Raw genomic sequence first — 25,066 nt, forward strand, 5'->3', positions numbered from 1 at the left:
TGCATTCAACATATCACGAAGTTGAAGATATAGGGAACATACTGCGACTTTAACCAATGTGAGAACTACCACTATAACTGCTTGTACAGCAATGGTAAGACGGAAAGCTTTAAAAGCTTTTTTAGCTTCACCGAAAGGTAAGCATCTCTTAACTTTCAATTCCTGAATTTTACTTTCCTCATTATAATCTCCACAGTTCCTACTCCTTACTGGGTGATCCCTAGAGCAGTTTATACATTTTGAAGGAAGTGTACAAGACTCACCTGATCCATGAGCTGAGCCTCCACTATTTCCAAACACTGCCCTGCCATTACAAGCCATAGTGGTATGGCCAAATCTTAGGCATTTGAAGCATCTAACTGGGTTGGCAACAAATGGTCGAACCTTATGACAGATCTAACCTAATCTGTTCAGGTAATTCCGGGCTGTTGAATGTTCAAATAAATGTTGCATTTTTTCCCAATGTGCTCTTTACATTACTTTCTTGATATAGTTCTGCGACTTTGTGACACATATATCTTTCCATTCTTCACACAATTCCTCAGGTCCATCCCCACTATGTTAGAGCAGATAACCACACCTTTACAGAATTAAGGGTGTTATGTACCTCAGCCACTAAAGGGCAGTCAGAAGCTTTGATACTTGGTTTGACATGGCAGTTTCAAGAAGAAGTGTTACATTATGAAGTTGTTTTACACTTTTTAAGGACCCTGCAATACCCTCTCCAGTGGCTTGTGAATGTAGAAAAGGGAGACCTTCTCAAAGGTTCCCTCTCCTCTCGGTAACAATGAAAGTGTTATGGCAAACTAGTGTCCTGTTACTATAGTTCTGATACTTCTTTTCAAGAGGACTGACCAACCGAGCCCTTTTTGTCAGGTAGGCATAGTTGCTAACTGATGGTACACCTGTCCCATCAGGAGGAGATTTGAATTTAGGTTGCCCCATAGGGATCCAACAAATTTCTATGGAAATAAATGTTGACCCAGACACCTGAGCAAGCCTAATACAATGGAGGAGGGGGAGAGCTGAATTTTTTTTCCACATATTTGTGGTCCACGCAGTGAAGCCAAGGCCCGCCCTACTCCGAAACACCAATGTTCCATTGCGCCATGTGTAACGATGGTCTCTGAAGTATACTCAGCGTTTATGGTAGAAGAGAGGTCTGGTGGTGTTGGCCAGCCTTCAGGGTGGGAAATCCTGAACTGTGGTACCTCATACCCAATCACTGCTGGTGGGGCTCCGTGGGAAAAATGCAGCCCACCCTTCCTTAAGTTGTGAGACTCTTCGTGAGGCCCCTCTGCTAAAGACTGTCCAGCTTTGGTGACCATGACTGTAGCTCTGCTACCAGTGGCATATGCCTCTGAGTTACTGAGGTATCCAAAGACTCCTGCCTGGCACTAAAGGTACCTACGATAAGGCAGTGTCCCCCAGCAGGAGAGCCTGTGAGGTGTGTCTGGATTGCTCATTTGGGAGGCAACTCCTTGAAATGGTAGGTGTGCATATTCTAGTCCTGAACCACAGCACAGGTTGTTGTTTATTTTTTATCTCCCCCCCACCCCCTCACAGCTTTAGTCCACAGACCAAGTTGCTGCATTTTACCACACTAAGCTATCCTCTTCATCTCTGCATAATTACTTTAGATTACATCCATTTTAGCCAGCCTTGGTCTCCCACTACAAATTTTACCCTCCACACCACATTAAAGACACCATGATGCCTCATGATTTTATCCCTTCTTTAAGTTGACTTGTGCCATAATGCTCTTTCCTCCCCGATTTGATTCAATATCTCTTCATTAATTATCTGATCATCAACATTTTCTAGCATCACATTTTAAAAACTATTCTTTTTCATCTATTATCTGTACCTTTATCAGCCACTTTTCACTTCTGTATGATGCTACACTACAGAACTGTTAGCTTGCCAAAAAGGTTCCAGTTTTATAATTTAATTAGCATTCTTACATTGATAACATTAATGGTTTAATATCAAATGTAAAATTTATAAAACCGCAGACTCGACTTCACAATACGCTGATAAACAGTAAAACAACAGCTCTATACTGATGAAATGATCTTCGCTAGACTTGCTGCAAACTGGTGCACACACATGATGAAAAACATAGATTGCCCCTCACTGTAAAAATAAGTTATTGAGCTGCAGACAAATGTGATGAAAAGACTGTTACATATAAACTTTCAGCCAAAGCCTTCTTCAGGAAAGAGAAATTCACTGTGCCTGTCTGCAATTGAATGTGTCATCTTTACGGTGAGTAGCTATCCATCTTTTTCATAATTTTGTTGATATTCCAACCAGGGCTTTCCATTGTTAGACATACAAAAAGCGACAGAAGCTTTAAGGATTTTCTGGTGATATAAAAGTATACCAGAAACTTGAGTAGGCTACTCTGGGAAAAGTAGAGTGACACAGATAAGCAAATAATTTCGGGAGCCGCATGTGATACTGTAATTCTGTTTTCACAGTGATGAATTTAAGAAAGTCCTCACTAAACAACATACAGCCTCTTTTCATAACTATGTTAATTACAGAAATATTGGCAGCAATTTCACTTTCTCAAATGGAACAATAGTAATTTCTACTGTTCGTATCATGGTTCTAAAAGAAAAGAATTCAATGGTGCTTCACTCTCGAGTATTTGATGAACTAGTTTTGGCAAAATTACAATATTTGATTTTAGGATTTGTATGTTCTGAACATGAAACACCTTGCTGTCTTATAAGGAAGTTTGTGATTTTGTACTCTAATAAGGAACTATGTCATGACAGATAATGAGGAAAAAGTGTTGCACTGCTGCCATACTAGTATAAAAAAGGAACTATGTCATGACAGATAATGAGGAAAAAGTGTTGCACTGCTGCCATACTAGTATAAAAGGGAGCATAGATGAAACATAAGTTTTATTCTGCGTGTGATGTCCACATGTGTCGAGTGCTGGTCAGTTTGATTGGTTGGTTTAAGAGGGGGGGGGGGACCAAACTACTAGGTCATTGATCCCTCATTCCGATTAAAATAATTCCAAAAGGGTTGAAGTAAAATAATTGAGACATAAAAAAAACAAGCTGGAAGAAAGGAGAAAACCACAAGAACAACAGAAGGGCAACAAACACTAAAATGGACAAAATCAGACAAGAAAACCACAGAGAGACGCAAGAAACATGTAGAACAGATCAAAACAAGAGAGCAGATTACCATGGCTGGCTGCCCACGGGAATAAAAAGGAGAAGCCAGCCACCCTGCAACACATTAAAACCTCCACCCTAAAAGCAATAGGGTGGAGGAAACAGAGGGACAAAGGACACGCGCTAAAACTTAGATCAAATGATAAAACCCACCCGCACGAATAAAATGTAAAGCAAAAACTGCTGCTGAGTCGTCATCACCCAACACCGAAAGTAGGGTGTTGCAAAAGTAAAAAGTCTGCCGCAGAGCAGCTAAAAGTGGGCAGTCCAGAAAGAGATGGACGACCATCATTTGTGAGCCACAGTGACACAGAGGTGGGTCCTCGCGATGGAGGAGGTAAACGTGCGTTAGCCTCATATGGCCAACGCAGAGCCGGCAGAGGACAACGAGAGGACCGCATGGAAGACTTCCACACATTCTTAGTCTCCTTAATGACATGCAGTTTGTTGTGTGTACTTGCGTACTGTTTCGCCATTCCATCTCCCAAAGCCAAAAATCCCTGTGGCACAAGACAGAATGCAGGTTAGTTTTGGAGATGCCCATCTCCAGAAGTGGTTACTGCATAACCTGTCGGCAAGTTCATTGCCTGGGATTCCGACATGTCCTGGGGGGCCACACAAACACCACTGAATTATGGGACCATTCCAGGGCATAGATGGACTCCTGAATGGACGCTACCAAAGCATGGTGAGGGTAGCACTGGTCGATAGCTTGTAGGCTGCTCAAGGAGTCAGTACACAGGAGAAATGACTCGCCAAGGCATGAGCGGATGTGCTCAAGAGCATGAGATATGGCCGCCAGCTCTGCAGTGAAAACACTGGAGCCATCTGGCAAGGAGTGCTGTTCAATACATCCTCCATGAACATACACAAAGCCTACGTGACCGTCAGCCATCAAGCCATCGGTGTAAATCACTTCATGGCCCCGGTATACATCGAGAATCGAGAGGAAGTGATAGCGGAGAGCCACAGGGTTAAGAAATCCTTAGGGCCATGTGAATGCACCGGAGAACTATGAACATGTGCAACATAACTGGCAAGCAGTTGAACATCCCTAACCTTCAATAGAGAGACTCCAGCCTCCAACAGGACACTGGTCACTGGACTTGTTCTAAAAGCTCCCGTCGCTAGGCGAACACCACAGTGGTGCACTGGGTCGAGTAAATTGCTGAGGGTGCCGCTGATCTGTAAACCAGACTCCCATAGTCAAGGCGGGATTGAAAATGGGCTTTGTAGAGCTGCAGCAGCATAGAGCGATCTGCACCCCGGTTGGTGTTGCTCAGGTAGCGGAGGGCACTGAGGTGCTGCCAGCACTTCCACTTAAGCTGACAAAGGTGAGGTAGCCAAGTCAAACGGGCATTGAAAAATACTCCTAAGAATCCATATGTCCCCACCACAGTGAGTGGATCGTCATGAAGGTAAAGTTCTGGTTCTGGATGAATGGTGCGATTCGACAGAAATGCATGACACACGACTTCATGGCTGAAAACTGGAAGCCTTGGGCTAGAGCCCATGATTGCGCCTTGTGAAAGGCTCCCTGCAGGTGCTGCTCAGCAACACCATTACTGGATGAGCAGTACGAAATGCAAAAGTCATTCGCATACACAGAAGGTAAGACTGACGGCCCTACAGTTGCTGCTAAACTGTTAATAGCAACTAAAAATAGACACACACTCAATACGGAGCCCTGCAGAAAACCATTCTCCTGAATATGGGGGGGGGGGGGGGGGGGGGGGGGGGGGGGGGGGGGACTGTTGGAGACATTGACTTGGACCCTGTAAATGGTGCATTATACGGTTCACTGTGGCATGTAGTGAACGAGAGGACTTTCCTTTCCATCCACCGTTTGCGAAAGGCTGAGGGGTAGTTCTCTGACACAGAGGCTTGAGGATATTTTTCAGTAAAGTGCTCAGCAATCCTGTTTCCATCGGTAGATAACACGCCAATGATGTTAATGCCACGGACATGTGTTGGGGTCTGGCACACAAAAAGACGTCTGATCTTCGTCCAGACTTGGGAAGGTGATGTATGGCACCCAATGGTCGAAACACACCTCTCCCAATACTCCTGTTTCCATATTTTTATAAGTTGGCGAACAGGGACACGGAGTCACCTAAAGGCTATTAGGTGCTCTGGGGAAGGGTGCCACTTTTGTCACTGTAGAGGTCGCCAACACTCTAATTGCCTCAGCAACGTCCGGCAACCACCAAGGGACTGTGTCTTTCGCACTCTAAAGAATGAAGGCTCACAATTTCTGCCGCAGAAACAATCTTTGTAGTGACCTGCTCAATGACAACATTGATGGCACTATGTGGGGGAGATTCAGCGGTGAAGGCTTCCCAGTCTACCTTGTTTAAAGCCTGTTTCAGTAGGCGTCCATGGGCATGACACCGGGGGAGTGACAGGAAGATGGGGAAATGGTCACTATCACACAGGTCGTCATGTGCTATCCAGTGGATAGATGGAAGAATGCCAGTTCTGCAAATCGAGAGATCAATGGCCAAATATGTGCCATGTGCCACACTGAAATGAGGTGGGGGGGGCGCACCTATACTTAAGAGGCAGAGGTTGAGTTGTGACAGTAAATTTTCAACCTCCTTACCTCGGCCAGTAGGCATGGCGCCACCCCACAAGGGGTTATGTGCATTAAAATCTCTCAAAAGTAGGAAAGGTTTAGGGAGTTGATCAATCAGTGCAACCAATACGTTCATTGGCACTGCACGATCTGGAGGAAGATATACACTGCAGACAGTTATTTTGTGTGTCGTCCTTATCCTGACAGCCACAACTCCAATAGTGGTTTCAAGGGGCACAGGTTCACTACATACTGAGCTCAGACGCAAACTCCACCTGACACTATTATGGACGCTACGGTTCCTTAATACCCCTCATAGCCATGGAGGGCAGGGGTCTGTATTGCCAGGAACCAGGTTTCCTGGAGGGCAATGGAGAAAGCAGGTGTAAAGCTAAACAGTTACCGTAGCTCAGCCAGGTGATGGAAAAAACCACCGCAATTCCACTGGAAGATTACGTGATCATGAGACTGGGAAGGCATGAAAAACTCACTGAGGCAGTCTACGTCTCAGGGTCACCTGCTGCCACCAGACGAGTACCTGTGCGATCGACATCCATTGTGTCTGAGGGCCCAGCGAGATCTACGTCCTCAGCGGACACCAGAATCTCCACCTCATCCTCAGACACAGAGCTTGTAGGTAGTGGTGATGTGGGTGCCACCGCAGTGCCTTGGTTTTTCTCGATGCTCCTTAGGATTGTCCTGGTGGGAAGGCTTCACTGATTCAGTCTCAGAGACTGAGGAGGACGGTGAAGTCCTACGACCAGCTCCCTGTGGTTGCTTCAGCCACTGGTGGGTTTCAGCTTTGCCACTGGTAGGAGCCTGTGAAGGAAGTGACCCAAGGGATCCCTTCCCGACGAGAGCAGCAGAAGACGACCTACACTTCTCCGACTTATAAGTGGGGACTGACGTCCCCGATGGTTTCGGGGTGTTGCTCCTGAAGTAGGTTGTGCAATAGGAACAGGGAGGGAAGTGCCGCCGAGAGCCAACTGTATGCGGCGGCATAGGTCGATGTCATGTGCGCACGATGTAGCCTCTCATATTTTCTCTTAGCCACAGTGTAGGTCAGTCAGTCCAGGATCTTTTATTCCACTATTTTTCTTTCTTTCTGGAGAATCCTACAGTCTGGCGAGTAAGGCGAATGGTGCTCTCAGCAGTTGACACAGAAGGGAAGCGGGTCACAGGGAGTATAAGGATGTGAAGGACCTCCACAATCCCAGCAAGCGACACTGGAAGTAGAGCGGGAAAACATATGGCCGAAATTCCAACACTTAAAGCACTGCATCGTGGGAGGAATATGTGGCTTTACATCACAGTGGTAGACCATCACCTTGACCTTCTCGAGTAACTTATCACCCTCGAAGGCCAAGATGAAGGCACTGGTGGCAACCTGAATATCCCTCGAACCTTGGTGTATGTGCCGGACGAAATGGACACCTAGCTGCTCTTAATTGGTGCGCAGCTTATCATCAGACTGCAGAAGAAGATCCCTGTGAAATATGATACCCTGGACCATATTTAAGCTCTTACAGGGCATGATGTAAACAGAAACAACCCCCCGCTTGTCATAGGCAAGTAGTGCCCCTGACTTGGCAGAGGATGCTGTTTTGATCGAGACTGACACTGACTGCATTTTGGACAAGCCCTCCACGTCCCCAAACTTGTCTCTAAATGCTCCACAAAAACTGAGGTTTCATTGACAAGAAAGATTCCCCATCAACACTTGTACATATGAGGTATCAAGGTGAATAAGCTTAGATGCCATCGTTAGCCTGGCATTCCTCCCCTGGTGTGGCCAAGAAGGGAGGGGGGGGGGGGGTGAATTGGGGTCATATTTCTTATCACTGAAGTTAGACCCTGACCGCTTAGCGACTGCTGGTGTTTGACCACCAGCAAGAGATGATGTACTACACGTCATGGCGTGTCATCCGCCCTGATGCCACCCACTCTGACCAGGGGCCCTCCCCACAGACACCACCCAGCTGCAGCAAAGGCCACCTGGCAGGTGGCAGGCTGGCCATTGCCAGGAGTCCTGATGCCCCAGGGTGATAGGTTTGGCATACGTGGGGAGTTAACGGTGCAGGCATCAGCAGAGCGATCCCTGTGTTGTCCTGTGTGGTCAGGGGGCTACAACCAACAGGGTACATGGTGGCTCCACCACAACGGACTGGCTACCGTGCTAGATGTCAGGCGCAAACGAGCTAAGTAGTCCATTATCGCCGACAGCGCAAAAAACATACTGAACAGTGGATGGACAAAAATGAACCCAGGTGGGTGACCTTGCCCAACAGCTGGAAAATGATCAGAAGTGCAGACCCATGTCAATGAAGGATGCGAGAGGTCTCAGCACCTGATGGACGCTATGCATCATGTAAGGCACCCTTCCCCAATTGGCTCGCTCTTCAGGTAAATTTTGAAAAATGAAGGTCAAACCCTACCATCACATAAAGGCTGAAAGGAGAGAGACTTCTTTTAGTTGCCTCTTACGACAGGCAGGAATACCTCGGGTCTATTCTAACCCCCAGACCCGCACGGGGGTGGGGGGGTGTCAGTTTGAAAAAACAAATGCCTTTCACAAATCCACGAGAAGCCAGATTCGACCTCTTTACAGAGAATGAAGAAGAAATATGAAGAGAACAGTTAAGCTGTACACACAAAGATATTCCAACAGATGGTGCCCAACAAAAATGACAATTCAGTAATTGTTAAAAAAAGTTTTTATTGGAAGGGCACTGGAATATTACGTAAAAGTTAAGGAGCAGCCTGCAATGAACAGAGTATAATGATACAGATGTTCTGGAGCTGTTCCTCACAACCCACATGTTGGTTCCGGAGAAACTGGAATAAGTCAGCACAGCTTTGTTTGCATTTTGTGTACAAACACCTTTCATCTGCATCATGTGTTACTTCATCGGCAGATTAACTTGTGGGAACTGAAGAAGATGCATAGGATTCTGCCGCTAACTTCTGGTGCATAATCAGGACAATAGGTTCTATATTCAAATCAAAATAAAGCTGAATGTACAATACTGCATTATTGGGCCACCAAGGATCTGTGCTGGTTGAGGAAGGTTAAACATCAGAGACAGTAGAGAGTGCACATGGCTCTTAACTAACCGAAGAAAGCTTAATGTATAAAACAATAGCATAATTTCTGATTGAAGGGCTTTTGGGTCTCCTAGAGAAAGTACCACTTGAAGTATGTAAGTGCCTGTGGTGCCACTACGGTGAGTGCCCAGCTCACTATTTGCGAGTTGGTACGAAAGTGCTCATCCGCCTCTTTCCTCATTGCTAAATAGGAATCGATGGTGTTATTAGCTGGCCTGTACATTTGACTGATTTGACACTACCGGATTTTTTTTCTCTGGGGTAAAATAAAAGATGAAGACTATGCACAAGTTTTGATGACACAATAGGATACTGTTGCAACACAGGCAATGATATTGAAGAAATCTCTTCAGTTTGTCCATAAGTCCTTGCTCAGTGACTGCAAATACGTATTGCACTAGACAGAGGGCATTTTGAAGACTTTATAGTATAAATGTAAGTTTTAAAAAATATTTATTACCATGTTCTTTGGTATTTCCTTTATGTTACTGTAGCTTATGTAGTTCTGGAATATAAGTATGTATCCCGAAACTAAATTCATAACAGAAAGTTATTATTTAACAATCTTTATGCCGCTATTCCCCATTTTACAAATCCATTCTCTATTTGATGTGCACCTTTCTGTCAAGGCTCTGGCAGAAACAGTGTCAGACCTGTTACTTTAGTTAACTAAGTGAGTCACCCTTGGACGCAACCCCAAGGTTGGAAAAGTTATGCAGAAGTTCGAAATACAGCATGTACTTCAATGTGATATGCTTCTAATAATTTCCACAACAAAACTCTGTCTTGGAATCTGGCAGAAAAAACTCAATATGGTCATACATAAAGCACACCAGTGGCAAGACACAATCAATACCTTCACTGCATGGTAACATCGGTGAAGTAACTGATGACACTACCACAAACCCAGAGTTATTAACCATGGTTTTCTGAAACTCCTTCATCAAAGAAGATGAAGTAAATATTCCCGAATTCCAATCAAGAACAACTGCCAAGATGAGAATCATAGAAGTAGATATGCTCGGTGTAGCAAAGCAGCTTAAATCACTTAATAAATCCAAGGCTTCCAGTCCAGTTTGTATACCAGTCAGATTAATCTCAGAGCTTGCTGAAACAGTAGCTCCATCTTTAGCAATTATTTACAACTGCTCACTCACAGAGAGATCCATACCTAAAGACTGGAAAATTGCTTAAGTCACACGAATACCCAATAAGGGAAGTAGGAACAATCCGCTGCATTACAGGCCTATAGCACTAACGTCAATTTGCACTTCAGTTTTGGAACATATACTGTGTTCGAACATTATGTAGTACCTCGAAGAAAACTATTTATTGAAACATAGTCAGCACGGATTCAGAAAATATCATTACTGTGAAACACAACTAGCTCTTTATACTCATGAAGTAATGAGTACTATCGACAGGGGATGTCAAACTGATTCCATATTTTTAGATTTCCAGAAGGCTTTTGACACCATTTCTCAAAAGTGTCTTGTAACCAAACTGCGCGTCTATGGAATATCGCCTCAGTTGTGCGACCGGAGTTGTGATTTTCTGTCAGAAAGATCACAGTTCGTAGTAACAGATGGAAAGTCATTGAGTAAAACAGAAGTAATATCTGGCATTCCCCAAGGAAGTGTTATAGGCCCTCATTCTTCCTGATCTATATTAACAACATAGAAGACAATCTGAGTAGCTGTCTTACATGGTTTGCAAATTATGCTTGTGAAGTCATCAGATGACCAAAACGAATTGCATAATGATTTACATAAGATATGTGTATGGTGCTAAAAGTGACAACTGACCCTGAATAAAGAAGAGTGTGAAGTTATTCACATGAGTACTAAAAGAAATCAGCTAAATTTCGATTATGTGATAAGCCACACAAATATTCAGACTATAATTTCAACTAAATACTTAGGGATTACAATTACAAATAAACTAAATTGGAATGATCACGTAGATAATGTTGTGGGTAGAGCAAACCAAAGAATGCGATCCATTGGTAGAACACTTAGAAGGTGCACCATGTCTACTAAGGAGGCTGCTTACACCACACTTGTCCACCCTATTCTGGAGTATTGCTGTGCGGTGTGGGATCCGCATCAGGTGGGACTGACGGATGACATCGAAAAAGTACAAAGAAGGGCAGCTCGTTTTGTATTATTTCGAAATAGGGGGAGATAGTGCCACAGACATGGTATGTGAACTGGAGTGGCAGTCATTAAAACTTAAAACAAAGGATTTTTTCATTACGATGGGATCTTCTCATGAAATTTTAATCACCAGTTTTCTTCTCCAATTGCAAAAACACCTATGTAGAGAGAAATGATCATCATCATAAAATAAGAGAAATCAGGCCTCGCACAGAAAAATTTAAGTGCTCATTTTTCCCATGCGCCATTCGAGAGTGGAACCATAGAAAGGCAGCTTGAAGGTAGTTCATTGAACTCTCTGCCAGACACTGTTGTGAATAGCAGAGTAATTACATAGATGTAGATGTACTTCCCTTGTCCTCCAGTTGGTGCATCAGTCCAACTGTATGTAGTAGCCAAGTGTCACTAGTACCAATTTTAAATAAACCTTCTCCACTATTCCACTTTTTTTAAAAGAAAACTCTGTTAGATGTGTCAAGCTGGAACACCTTCTCAGCCTGATGTGGCAGTCCTGTCTAACAAATCTAATTTCCGTATTAGGCAAGAATTGGTTTCATGTTCAAATCAGATAAACCCAAGTTATAAATATTGTAAGCACCACTGTCTTACTAGGTGTTGTTCTGCTGGAAAAATTTGTTCTAATATTCCTTCCAATTGTGAGCCAACATTACGTGTGACACCAAAAATCATGTAACAATTCAGTACTTTTCACATTCACTTTGAGATTAGGAGGTTAGGTATAAAGAAACATCCTAGCACTAAGTAAAGAAGATTAACTTGTCACCTTTGTATTGCTGTCCTGAAACTGAACTTAAATCCTACATATTTGGCTATTTTCAACATTTTGTTCTCAGTTACACAGGTTTGTTCTTGACCCACATGTGAAGATACTCAGCAGATTTAATACACGTAAAAGCCAATTAGTAACGCTTCCCAACTGCACATACTCACCTCGACAGGAATCTGCCTGAAGCAGGATATTCCGTAGACAGTCTCCTTCGGATTGGTGAGACTGGGGAGATGAAAGTACACCGTGTCCTCATCAAAATTGTGGGAGCCATCTGGCAGTGCCAGAGTGGGCAAGTACTTCCAGCCTGGGGGACACGTGGAAGAGTCTGGAGGTGAGCCTTCTATCAATGGTGGGAAGGAGTACTCGACCTGAACATGCAAAAAGTCACATAATTAAAAATAGAGAACTAAACAATAATGTGTTTTGCTGAAGTGTTTGAAAATAATTCATTCTTCAGCATTAGTTAAATCAACATTTCTGCTTTATACACATTTTAGCAGTAGTATCCTCATTCAGTCAACAGTTCCCCGAATCTCAGTGTTATCTACATGAATAAAGGCACATCTCTGAGAATTTTGGTAGTTCAAGAGTGTCATGCCATACATATTTTGTAATAAATCACCATTTACAGGTTCTGGCTGAGCATTCTAAAAATTTCTGCAGCGATGTGTGATTTGAAAAATGATTACCCCTTAACTGTCATGTAATTAGTGCAAGATTTCCATTTTTTCTGCTCAATGACCTGTTTGTTCTAAGGAATACAGACACAGATATTACAAAGTCATCTACTGTAGTATCACTGTGTGTTCTGAACAAATTGTAACTGAATATTCTGTTCCATTTAATTTTCCAAGGGCATACTGACTAGCATCTGTCACATTTCTGCCACTTTTACGTTTGTCACATGAGTTTCTTAGCAAGCATAACATCAACAGAACGAAAGACTCAAAGTTTAGCTTCACGGAATAAGTAGATTTTAGTGCAGGTTTTCTACTGGTTATCAAATTACTGGGTGTTAATCACTAGAACATTTATTAAGGGGGCATTGTATCCTTGTAGCATAACAGAGTCAGAAATTAAAAGGGAACCAGAAAGCTTAAATTAAAGTTATAAAGTTATTTGTTTATTGTATTGCAAACATTTCACCAGCCACAACAAAGCACCACTGAGAACATTGTTCTCCAACACAGAATGAATTAGTTTCTATTTGTAAGCAGTTGTACATCAACCAGACTGCTGACAGTCTGCTTGAATCTGCAAGGAAAGGATGTGTTGGTAGGCTACTGAGAGAGATGTGCTAAAGGCACCTCAAGTACTATGTTCTTCCACGGATACTTTCTCTATTACAGGAAGTACATGAACTCATCGAGCGTGGGGGGGGGGGGGGGGGAGGCATCACAGAGAACTCAGTGTATTGTATTAGCACCCATCATTCTAATCACCTAGTCTGAGATGCTCTCTTCCACTGAAATTAAAACTGAGCAGTATGGCTCACTTCATCTGTTGGTAAGCCTGCCGTGTACAATGTCTGAAGGAAGCAAGCGCAAAAGGCCAGAAGGTCTGTTAAATCACCAGCAGTAAGGGATGGTAAATAGCTTGTGCACTCTGTGCGTACACCCAGAGGTTTCAGTCAGCATGCTGAAGAGGTTGTTCCAGCAGCCACTGAAGGAACAATGTGCAAACAAATGTGGACTGAGGTGCATGCTGAAAACTATGATGCCTTTCCTCTTGGCTCTGAGGCCATACTCGGATCATTCCAGTGACCGGTACAGAAGTTGAGTAGAGTAGCCTCAATCAAAGAGTTTCAACGAAGTTCACAATTTGGATCAATTGTAGATCATCCCTTCCAGGAACCACACTGATACAGGGACAAAAACCCCTGCTATTTGCAAAAATGGCATAAATGTCAGACTACCAATGTTTCAAGCAGTTTGCAGAGCGTGTTGCTAAGGCTAATAAGTCAGTAGCTGTCAATGGATTTTCCCCCCCTTAGGACGATGATACTATCTCATCATGGTGAAGGGAAAACATCTTCCAGACAAACAAGGTTGAAGATGCCAAATAGATTGATTTTTTGCCTAACATTCAAATGTTAAATAATCTGATCATCTGATTACGAATCTAATCAGGACCTGGGGTCATATCGTGCAATGATTCAGAGGATGAAGCAGTACCCAGTCAGCCAAAGGTTTATAGTACAATTCTGCATGACAGGGATAAAGGAGATAAAGGATAAGGACAAGTCTTCAACTCTTCTTTTATGCATTCGAAAGGTGGCCAGATAACAAAGGATGCTGATGCTGTCACAAAATGTGTTGCAAAGTCTTCAACGAGAATCAGCTATTGGTAGAAGAACCACCTTGAAGGAGGTGGCCCAGAACAGTTGCTGATCTTCAGTGACCCAGCAGACTAAGGGGCTCGGCCCACACCTGGAACGAAGGGGCACATGTTCCTGAGAAAGTCAAATAGTGCTCCCAGCACTCCCTCTTACTGCACCAAATCTGATACCGAGCAATAGTGTGGAGCTCCCTAAGAGTGGCACTTGAGATTCAACACCATGCTTTGCTGATCCGGAATAGCTCTTGCAAAGACTGTGGTTCACCACAGCACTGCTTGCACTGGAAGGGGTCTGGTCTGTAGCAAGGGGAATAACAGCTACAGTGGCATGGATGATTTCACTGAAGATATCTCTCAAAATCTCATCCATGCAGGCCTGACTGAGATGTGGCCAAGATGACAGCAGAGGAATATAACTGCCAGCTGGGGTTTCTAAGAACCTGACACGGGAATTGGTTCATCACTGCCATAAACATCATCGTGTGGCAACCATTGCTACGAAGCCATGAGACTGAGGGAACAAATCATCAGGTCAATAGCAGAAAGGCACCACGAGCTGCACAGAAGTGGATGGGAGTACCGTCATTGAGGAGAGAGAGATCAAAATTGGAAAGAAGATGGATGATCCGAAGGCCGCTGCCAGATGACATGGTACTTCCCCACAGTGGGTGATGTGCACTGAAATTCTTAACTAGGAGAAAGGGAGGTAGAGTTTTCGAATTCAGGCAGCAACCTCAACGTATGGAGAAAGTGCCGTGCCTGCGGATAAATAAATGTTACAAATGATGGTCACTGGGCTCATTTGAACTCAAACTGCTATTGCTTCCAATGTGGTGCAGACAGGAATTCCCTCACTGACGACATCTGTGCAAACCATTGCAGAGAGACCACCAGACGCTCTCTAGAAGTCAGTACAGTTCCAACAGAATGTAAGGTAACATCGAAGAGTCGATGAACGGTCATCAGTGAATTGTGTTTCTGGGAGATCAACACAGATCACAGAACAGGAGGAAATTAGTTGTTCTGACAGATGACAGCAATAACCATTGCAGTTTCAGTGAACTATCACATTAAGGGTGTCCTGATTAGGTGTAAAGCAGCCAAGAAAGGCCATGCCCCATGATCACCATCTGTCACCAGGTGGGAGGGGGGAGGGGGGGGGGGGGGAAGATGGAAGGACATCAAAAAACACCAGTTCAGAGTCTTATGGTGTGGAGGAGTATGGAGCCTCTGTGTTCAACTGAGTAGCCTTCTCCTGAAATTTCTTCTTTTTTTTTTTTTATCCTTTCATTACTTTTGGTGGTCGAGAATCTTGTGAGGGCTTATCCACTATGGGCAAAAGAACTGAAGAGGAGAGGGTAGTCCTGGGAACTACAGTCCGCAGCTTCCTCAGCCACTGGCTGATGTCGAGTCAATGTTCTGTAGATTTCAGGGGGAAAGGATTCCTGAAAGGGAGCCAAAGTCACTGGTGGATGGCAGGGAGAATGCTGCTTCTCCAGACAGGTGCAGGAAGTCGAGGTTTCACAAATAATTATGGTATCCTCTTGGGTAAAATATTCCAGGGGTAAAAGTCTCCCATTTGGATCTCCAGCTAGAGATTACTCAAAGTATAGTGTTATCACAAAAAAAACCTGCTTCCTACAGGTTAGTGTGTGGAATTCTAGAGCTCTTACAAATATAGGTTGGAGAATTTGGAAAGCAAATTAGTAAAGTGGTTGTTCGAAACAGCAGGAAATAGTGAAGTGCAGAAGCAGCAAGAACAGCATTCCCACGAGGTGAGTACAAGGTTATCAACACACACTCGACCAGGGATAATGCAAGGGTATGTCTATTAATGAACATGGCAATAAGAATGTAGGTGAGCTACTACCAATAGTGTAGTGAATGTGTTTTCATAGCCAAGATAGATACAAATCCATAAGACACCAACTTAGTACACACATACCTGGCAACTAGCTTTGCAGACGATGATGAGAGAGAAGAAAGGGACAAAATATAAGAAATTATTGAGTACACTAAGATAGAAAAAAATTAACTGTGATGACAACTGGAACTCAATAATGAGATAAGAAAAATAGATAACATGTACCAGAAGAAAGGAATGAAAGAGCAATCAACCTGGTTGGATTTTTCAGAGTACAATTAACATTTCAATTAAAAATCACATGAGTAGATTGTACACACAAGGAGACTTGGAGGTGCTTCAAGGTTTCAAATAGATTATACAGTAGCAAGGTAGAGATTTAGATACCATATTCTAACCTACAAAACACCTTCAGTGAACCACAATTAAGACTAGGACTGAAGAAATTGCAAATGGATAGGAAATTAAGGAGATAAGATCAGCATAAGTTCAAATAATCTCAAGTTGTCTAAACTTTCAGAGAAAGCATGAGGCAACAACCGCTCATCAAATACCACTCATCAAATATTTTATTTAAAGGGTAGCCAAGTAATTATTACTCAAGATATATATATTAGTGGCAGTGGCAATGAGGGACAGATGAAACAGTTAAAACTGATCACAGCTGCAGGGCTCGACGGAATTCCTGTCAGATCCTACACTAAATTTGTGACCAAGTTGGCCCCTATTTTGAACTATAATCTACCATAGAGTCCTCTAACAAAAAATCATGCCCAGAAGTTGGAAGAAAGCACAAGTCACACCTACTAAATGAAGGATAGCAAAAGTGATCTACATACCTACCATACCTACATTCATTTGCTGTAGAACCTTAGAACATATTCTGAGGTCAAACATAATGAGGTATATTGAACAGAATGACCTCCTGCATGTCATCCAGCATGGATTCCAAAAACATCAATCACGTGAAACCCATCTCTCACTTTTCTCACACGTTGTACTGAAAGCAGTCTATGAAGTCAGTCACGTAGATATAGTATTTCTCAGTTGTAAAAAGCATTTAACCTAGTATCACACGTACGCTTATTATCAAACGTGCAGTTGTATGGAGTATCAAGCAAAATTTGTGACTGGATTGAGGATTTTATGGAAGAGAGGATGCAACTAGTTAGCTTGGCTAGAGTGTCATTGACAGATGTGTCCAGGAGAAGTGTATTGGGTCCCTTGCTCTTCATGTTGCATATATATGCAACCTTCCGCCACACACCGTCAGGTGGCTTGCGGAGTATGGATGTAGATGTAGATATATGACCTTGCAGACAATATTATTAGTAACCTCAGACTATTTACAGATGATGCAGTTGTCTATAATGAAATACTGTCTGTATTCAGTCAGACCTTGATAAGATTTGAAAGTGGTGCAAATATTAGCAACTTGATTTAAATGTTCAGACATTTAAAACTGTGCACTTCACAAAACAAAAAAGTCGTATCCTCTTGCTATAACTTCAATGAATCACAACTGAAATCAGTCAATCCATGGCTCGGCGTAATAATTTGTAGGGATATGAAATACATTGATCACATGTGCTTGGTGCTGAGTAAAGCAGACTTCAGTTTATTGTTAGAATACTAGGGAAATGCAATAAATCTACGGAAGAGACTGCATGCAAGAGACTCATGAGATACATCCTAGAAAACTGCTCAAGTGTGGGACCCATACCAGATAGTACTAACGGGGGATACTGAACAGCTACAAAGAAGGCTGGCACAAATACTGACAGTTTGGTTTGGTGCTTGGAAGAGTGTCACAGAGATATTGAAGAAACTGAACTGGCAGACCCTTTAAGACAGATGCAAACCGCCCCATGTAAACCCACTTAGATAGTTTTTAGAGCCAACTTTGAGTTTTGAATCTAAAAATGTGTCCCATAGGGATCATGAAGACACGACTGAACTAATTTTTGATCAGAAGGGTGAGATGGTGGAGAGGGATCATCTAGAAGAAGTCTGGACTTGCTGCACAAAAGAGGGAGGGAGAGGGAGAGAGAGAGAGAGAGAGAGAGAGAGAGAGAGAGAGAAACTGAAGAAATTCTATAATATGAGAAAGTGCATCACAGTGCAAGATAGGTGGGTAAATAGCTCTACCATGCACACAGACTGAGAACTGATAGGTCCCAACACAAAAATCACTATACAGGAGTGGCAGAGCACTAGAATAGATACTAGAAAGAAGACATTTCTCCACAAAGGAAACAGGAACCAGAAACCCATAAACAGTTCCAGACACCTCGCTGTGGTACACGAACAACAAAGCTTCAGTGAGTACAACTGACTGAAGAAAAAGAGACGAGACAAAGAACATAAACAAATGAGTGGACAAGACTTGGGAAATTTCTGGATACATCTGATTCAACACTGGAAAGAAAACCCAATAATTAGGACATGAAATAGGGCATAATGACCACTGTCAAACACTATATTGCCTATTTTGACCATGTTTTCATTCTCAGAACCATAAAGGAACTATGGCTCATCTGAAATGAAAGATAACGTAAGGTCAGTTCTGTGCTCAGACCTCTCTGGCATTCATATTTTGTCAGATGAACAATGGACCAGAATATGCAGAAACAGAGCAATATTACTAGTTATTAATAGGCTGAATAAACATTTTTGGGATGAAGAGTTTCAGCATATGCAACTTTGATATAATTGTTGAAAGAATGCAACCGGAAGATAAAAGACAAAAATCCAGATGCAGTGAAGATCTGAACGACAGATTTTTGTAATTGGCTAAAAGAAGGAAAAAATATGTTCTTGGGTGCCAATCACGTCTAACAGAACTGTTGAGTCTGGTGGGATGTGATACAGTTAAGTCATAAATAGTATAAAAATTAAAAAATAAAATGTATATCACGCAAATTGAAAGAATGAAGAAGAGATGAATGACTGACTGATTGGTTAGTTGGTTGATTTGGGTGGAGGGGACCAAACAGCGAGGTCATCAGTCAGATTGGATTAGGGAGTGATGGGGAAGTAAATCGGCCATGCCCTTTCAAAGGGCCATGCCGGAATTTGCCTTAGCCAATTTAGGGGAATCACAGAAAACCTAAATCAGGATGGTCGGACACTGGTTTGAACTGTTGTCCTCCAGAATGCAAGTCCAGTGTGCCAAATATTAGTAGCTTGCATCTTGAACAATTCTACAGATAGGAAAACATTAGGGATTAAACATGTCATCAACACTGAGGTCATTAAGGATGGAGCATAAGCTTGGATTGTTTCAAGGACTGGGTTGGGAATATGTCCTTGCCCTTTCAAAGGAACCATCCTGTTATTTGCCTGGAGCAATGTGGGGGAATCATGGAAAACCAAATCAAATCTGGATGGTCAGAGACAGATTTGAACCATCATCCTCCAGTAAGCAAGTCCAGTGTGCTGATTACTGTGTCATCTTGCTCAGCCTCTACAATGAAGAACAGTGGAAAAACAGCTACGGAATGGGTACACAACACAACACAACAAAACACAACACTAACATAGCCACTACAGCAACAGACAACAAACTGATACATTCCACTACATTAAACATTCCCTACAAGATCAAGAAACCCAACAAATAACATGTACATATGGTGAAAAAAAGACAAAGAGGGAGAAGAAATGTGAAATAAACTACAGTCAGCCCCCCAGATGTCGCCTGTTACACATCTCCACAACAGCAAGTTCCATATTTAGCTTTTCCTGTGTTTTTCTTGTAGTATATTTCTTAAATCATGTGTGACTTTCTATTTAACAGCTTCAATCTCTCATTTTGTAACTGTAAGTGTAAAATCATTAAGTTTGTAGCACAGTAGTTGCTTTTGAAGACAAGCATCCATTCATTTCTAGTCAGCAGTTAGTCAGGCCCTCTGTTTTCGTTCGCCGACATCTTCAGAGCAGCAGTTTATGTATTTAGCTCTTCCTGTGTTTTACAAGTATCATATTTCTTAAATTTTGTGCACGTATTTCTACTTAAGAGGTTTAATTTTCTGGTCTGGTGAGTGTAAATCCAGGCAGTCCATAGTGCAGTTTTCATTTCTTTTGAATAGCCAGCTACACAGCTCATTAAAGAACCAGCAAGCATTGGTGTGACATCAGGCGGATAGCAAGCCATATATCTAGTTTTCAGTCTGCTTTTATAGTTTACTCCTCCAGCTAATCTTGCTAAAAACGATAGGATGTGTGCCTGCTGTGTGCAGCCACAGGAGAAGATGGCTGCAGTTCATGAATAGCTGAATGCACTTTTAGCTACGGTCAGCCACATTCAGGTTGCTGCCTCAGGGTGTAGCAGTGGTGGAGAATCTGGCGTGTCACATGGGACACCTCAGGTGTCGCTCATTTTGCCCATGGGCTCTGCTGCCGAAGCACCTACCAGCGTAACAACCAATGTGGTGGATGAGCCCTCACAGCATGGTGAGTGGCGGGTGGTAATGTGTTCAGGTCACTTGAGGACAGTACACTGTGGATGCTGGCCATCTGGGCTCATCTATTCACCCTTTGAGGTAGCAGGTGGCCATTCCTTCAGCACGGTCCAAGCAGGTATACATGGGCAGGGGTTTGCTGGCTATCAGGAGCTCCAACATTAGGTGTTAAGGAGCCCCTTAGAAAGATACAATTCAGTGCTAGAAAGAATGACAATGTGCATACACAGTATGTCTGCAATGCGGTCTCACCAAGACGTGGAGGCTGCCTTGCCTGCAACTATCGAGCATGCGTGGTTTAGTCATCTGCAAGTTGTGGCTCAAGTCAGCACCAATGAGCACAGCTCGTGATTTGCAGCATTGTTGCCAGAGGTGATCAAGGTCCTTTGGTTTGGAGCCAAGACACGGGTCTCAACCAAAGGCTTCGTCAACAACTCCATGACAGTTTCGGCTGTAGATTTATGGACCGGTGTTACTGCATGGGGAATTGTGGGATTCCCCTTGATAGGTCAGTGGTACACTACACAAAGGAAGTGGCTGCTAGGGTAGAGAGTGCTTGTGGAGTATACAGGGTGTGCTTTTTTTTTTTCCCCTGCGGCAGTTTCAAGTGCTCTGATGAACACTCGTCAGTCAATACGCAGACAGCAAAATCAGACTGCATTCAGAATACAGGCACTTCAACTGTCAAAATTTTATTAGTAACTTCTCGAAGTTTTTGTAACATGGTTCTCAAAAGTTCAAATTATTCTTGGGACTGAGAGCTGGCTGAAACCCAAAGTAGAATGCTCCGAGATATTTAGAGTCATGGAACATGTATCGGAAAGACAGATTAGACGTCATAGGAGGGAGAATGTTGCAGCTGACAAATATATTCTCTCTATTGACGCTGAAATTGAATGAGAGACATTAAAGTTTCCTGGTCGTGTCTAGATGAAAACAAGTTAAGTGTTGGATGTTTTTACCAACCACCTGATTTTGCTGTAACAGTTCTCGAGTTATTTAATGAAAGTCTACGCTCAGTAAAGCACAAATACCCACATCATGGAACACTAGTTGGAGGCGACTAGCATTTTAGCATAAACTGGGACGTCTATGGATTCACTGCAGAGATACAGGCAGTCTTGCGAAGCATTTCAAACACATTTTCTGAAAACTGCCTTGAGTAGCTGGTTTGACAGTCCACATGGAATGAAAATATCTTAGACCTTGCAGCCACAAACAGGCTGGATCTTAGCGATGGCGTAAGTATAGAGATGAGGATTAGTGACCATGATTTCATCGTAGCGACTATGGTTATGAACATTTAAGTGTTATGGAGATGCTTTTGGGAACTCCAATGGGAATCCCTAGAGGACATTCTTTTTGTCACCACTGAGAAAATTTAGAGAACTGGCAATTGCAGTTGGCTGCAGAACAATTCTATTGCCACCAACATAAATTTTGCCTAAGGACCATGAGAAATCAGAGCTCATATGGAGGGTTGTCTTTTCCTTGCTTTATTTGCAAGTGGAATAGGAAAGGAAAGACTGGCAGAGGTACAGGGTACCCTCCACAACACACCATACGATGGCTCACGGAGTATGTGTCTAGCAGAAGAAACAGGAGTGCAAACAAGTGTTAATAGTGCATGTAGCAATAAAAATGAAATGAAGTTAATATTAATCAATTCATCTAGTAGCAGCAGCTACGTAAAAAAGGTGCACAGATAGAAGAGTAGAAGCTCCTAGAGGGTCGGGTGCAACACCAAAAATAGTGAACCTTTACTTATTAAGTAAGTGAAACAAGTGAAGGGAGTGGCTACGTACAGTTCTAATTGTTATGCTCATAAACTGAAACAGGTTCCCAAGTTCTGTCATGAGAACCCCACACTGTGTCACAGATGACTGGCACGAGACCAAAGAGATTCCCCACCGAAAACGCCTATTTTCCCTACTATGGTCCAATATTAAGTATTTGTATTTATATTTGAAGATGTTAATTACAAGAATATACCTATCCAAAACGTCCTATACTCCTATAAGCATCCTGATGTTTTGATAATGAAAATATACGGACAACACATTCTGCATCCACCTCTCTCTCTCTCTCTCTCTCTCTCTCTCTCTCTCTCTCTCTCTCATGCTACATCCTTCATCCTATCTAGTTAAAAAGAAAAAAAGAACAGGAGCTCAGTAGTGCAAAGGAGGAGGGGGGAGAAGGAGACATAGCAGTTAAACATTTCAAAGGAGAAATAGAAATCACTGCTGCTCCTCCTCTCACAAAACTCAGCTGCAGTTTTAATCTCCATTTCACACTAATCATTTATGTTACATTAATGAACATAGTCATTTATTAATGAAATAATCTAGAAATAAGTGCTTAATTATAAGTGTGAGATTAGCACTAGCTATAATTATTTGTTAATATACTTTAGAGAAATTGCCTGCAGTGGCTGCTTCATCTGGCAAAACATAATTTGACACTTTCCACATTCCTGGAGGCTTTGCTTTATTGTGGGATTTTTGGAACATTTCCTGTGATTGAATGAATTATGTCCTGGAGTTCTATGGACAGGGATTGCCATGGTGATAGTTTCTGTGCCACAGAATGATTGCTTTTCGTCTAATGTGGTAGCAATATCAAGTGATTCACCTTAGCTGCGGTTGGTTTTTGTCAACAAAACTTTCTTTAAATAGTTAACAGCTGATTGTTCACCACATACAAAAAAATTTCATTAGCCTTCCTGCTGGTAGGATTGTTCCTCACTCCCTGCATGTACCTCTTAGTTGCACACCACAGCTACCTTGAGCGAGCGTTAACCTCCTCCTATAGCACGCAAATCATAATAATAATGGTTTAAGATTCTATCAACAAGTAAAACATCAGACACAAAGGACAAGGTTCAATAAAATAAGTATGGGGAACGAAATAGATCTTGCCATTCACCACAATATGTTAAAATACATTCATAAATGTTTGTCGTTCCCCCTCAAAATTTTACCTCTTGTGCACAGATACAGAATAAAACAAGAAACGAGTGCAGGCTCTTGTCGCCAAAAACATGGATAAATGGAAGAACCTACGCAGTAAGAGCGTATCGCGCGTGTTCAGTTTAAAAATGCTTGAAGAGCCAATCTGTTCTATTTGCATCTTTGTACGGTGGAAGCAATCCAGTTGTTATGCATATAGCTAACGAAGCGAATTACGGAAGATTTCAGTGGTGATCCAGAACGGCAGCTGATTCACACGTCGTAGAACTTGGCACTATGATCATCGAGGATTTAGTTGGCATTGTACATCACAACTGACTTTTTTTAAATATTACCTGCCAACATATTCAATTTCAATAAACGCACAACACAAACAGTACGACAACGGCGCCAATGCTTGTTTTCGATTTCACCACTCATCGCATGACATTTAACACTTTGTAGCTGTACCTGGCATCCTTTCTTGTGATGAAATCCAACAACTATAACATGCAATATCGGTCCTGTAACTTCTTTCATATTATTTGTCTCTGTTGCCATCTACACCACTTCGTCTGACATTTCATTCGAGTGTAGAAGCCACAATTGATTACACAACTGCCAACATTGAATGAAAAAAGCTAACGTAGGTTGGTATACGTGAGAGTAAATTGTGGTTTGAAGTTCCATATGCAACAAAAGTAACGCCATAAGAGAGGCGTCAACAAAATTACTTGTGGACTCATTCAGATTCCTGTAATCACTCGAGTGCCAATAAAAGCTTTTTATTTTACTAATTACTTTTCTGGGAACATTACAGTCATTACAGGTCAGTTATAATTTAATTATACAGCTATTTTATACATATAGCTATACAATTACAAATGACAGTGTTTGATATGCCATATTTATATCTGCTTTTTGCAGATAATGATCTATTAAACAGTTAATTTCAAGTGTTGGCGAGGGAATCCGCATTTTTGCAAGGTTTTTCAAGTTTATTTTGTCGAAGTGCATACTTAAAACATCATAAAATTGTGTGATTCGTCTTCTGTATGTTCGTTACATGTGGGAAAATCTATCACTCCAATACTATACAGGTCCGCAGGGGAACGTGTGTCTTTATTCATTGATCATGTATACAACAGAATGAGCTCATCTCCTTTACATAACACCGACAAAAATAACTGGTCACACATACCCTTGGATGATCTTTCTTGCTCTGTGTGATATAATCGATGATGAGGTCCCCACAGAGGACTCCCCACCTCCTTTACAGTGAGAATCGCTGACAGGAGGAGGCCAACATAGGACCCAGCCGGCTGCGTGTTCTTCATGCACTTAAGCATAATCAGCCATGCTATGACTGGCTGCAAGGCAGGACACGACTGTACTATTTCTCGGCAGAAGAAGCGATGCTATGGTGCTCCTCCCCCACTCCCTGTCCCGTGTTTAATCCAGGTCATACCGACTGATATTGACGAAGGGATTGGGGAGAACGTCGGATATGGTCATAGCAAGACTGCTGGTCTGTAATAATTCTGCCGGCCTCTGGTGGCCGAGCGGTTCTAGGCGCTACAGTCTGGAACCGCGCGACCACTACAGTCGCAGGTTCGAATCCTGCCTGG

The 25,066-nt window shown here is 42.6% G+C and overlaps 1 protein-coding gene across 1 annotated transcript in view; it reads right to left on the bottom strand.

Moving 5' to 3' along the window:
- The window catches only part of LOC126175143 (late secretory pathway protein AVL9 homolog), a 101,963-nt gene extending 77,919 nt beyond the window's left edge, over positions 1 to 24,044 (bottom strand). Inside the window, exons 1-2 of the mRNA XM_049921703.1 lie at positions 23,910 to 24,044; positions 11,988 to 12,194 (exon numbers count right to left, since the gene is read on the bottom strand). Coding sequence (XP_049777660.1) covers positions 11,988 to 12,194; positions 23,910 to 23,999 — 297 coding nt within the window. The 5' untranslated portion in view covers positions 24,000 to 24,044. The remainder of the gene's footprint in view (positions 1 to 11,987; positions 12,195 to 23,909) is intronic.
- Between the last annotated feature and the right edge of the window lie 1,022 nt (positions 24,045 to 25,066).

Source organism: Schistocerca cancellata, chromosome 3 (genome assembly GCF_023864275.1).
Source record: "Schistocerca cancellata isolate TAMUIC-IGC-003103 chromosome 3, iqSchCanc2.1, whole genome shotgun sequence".
In the NCBI taxonomy this organism is placed as follows: Eukaryota; Metazoa; Arthropoda; class Insecta; order Orthoptera; family Acrididae; genus Schistocerca; species Schistocerca cancellata.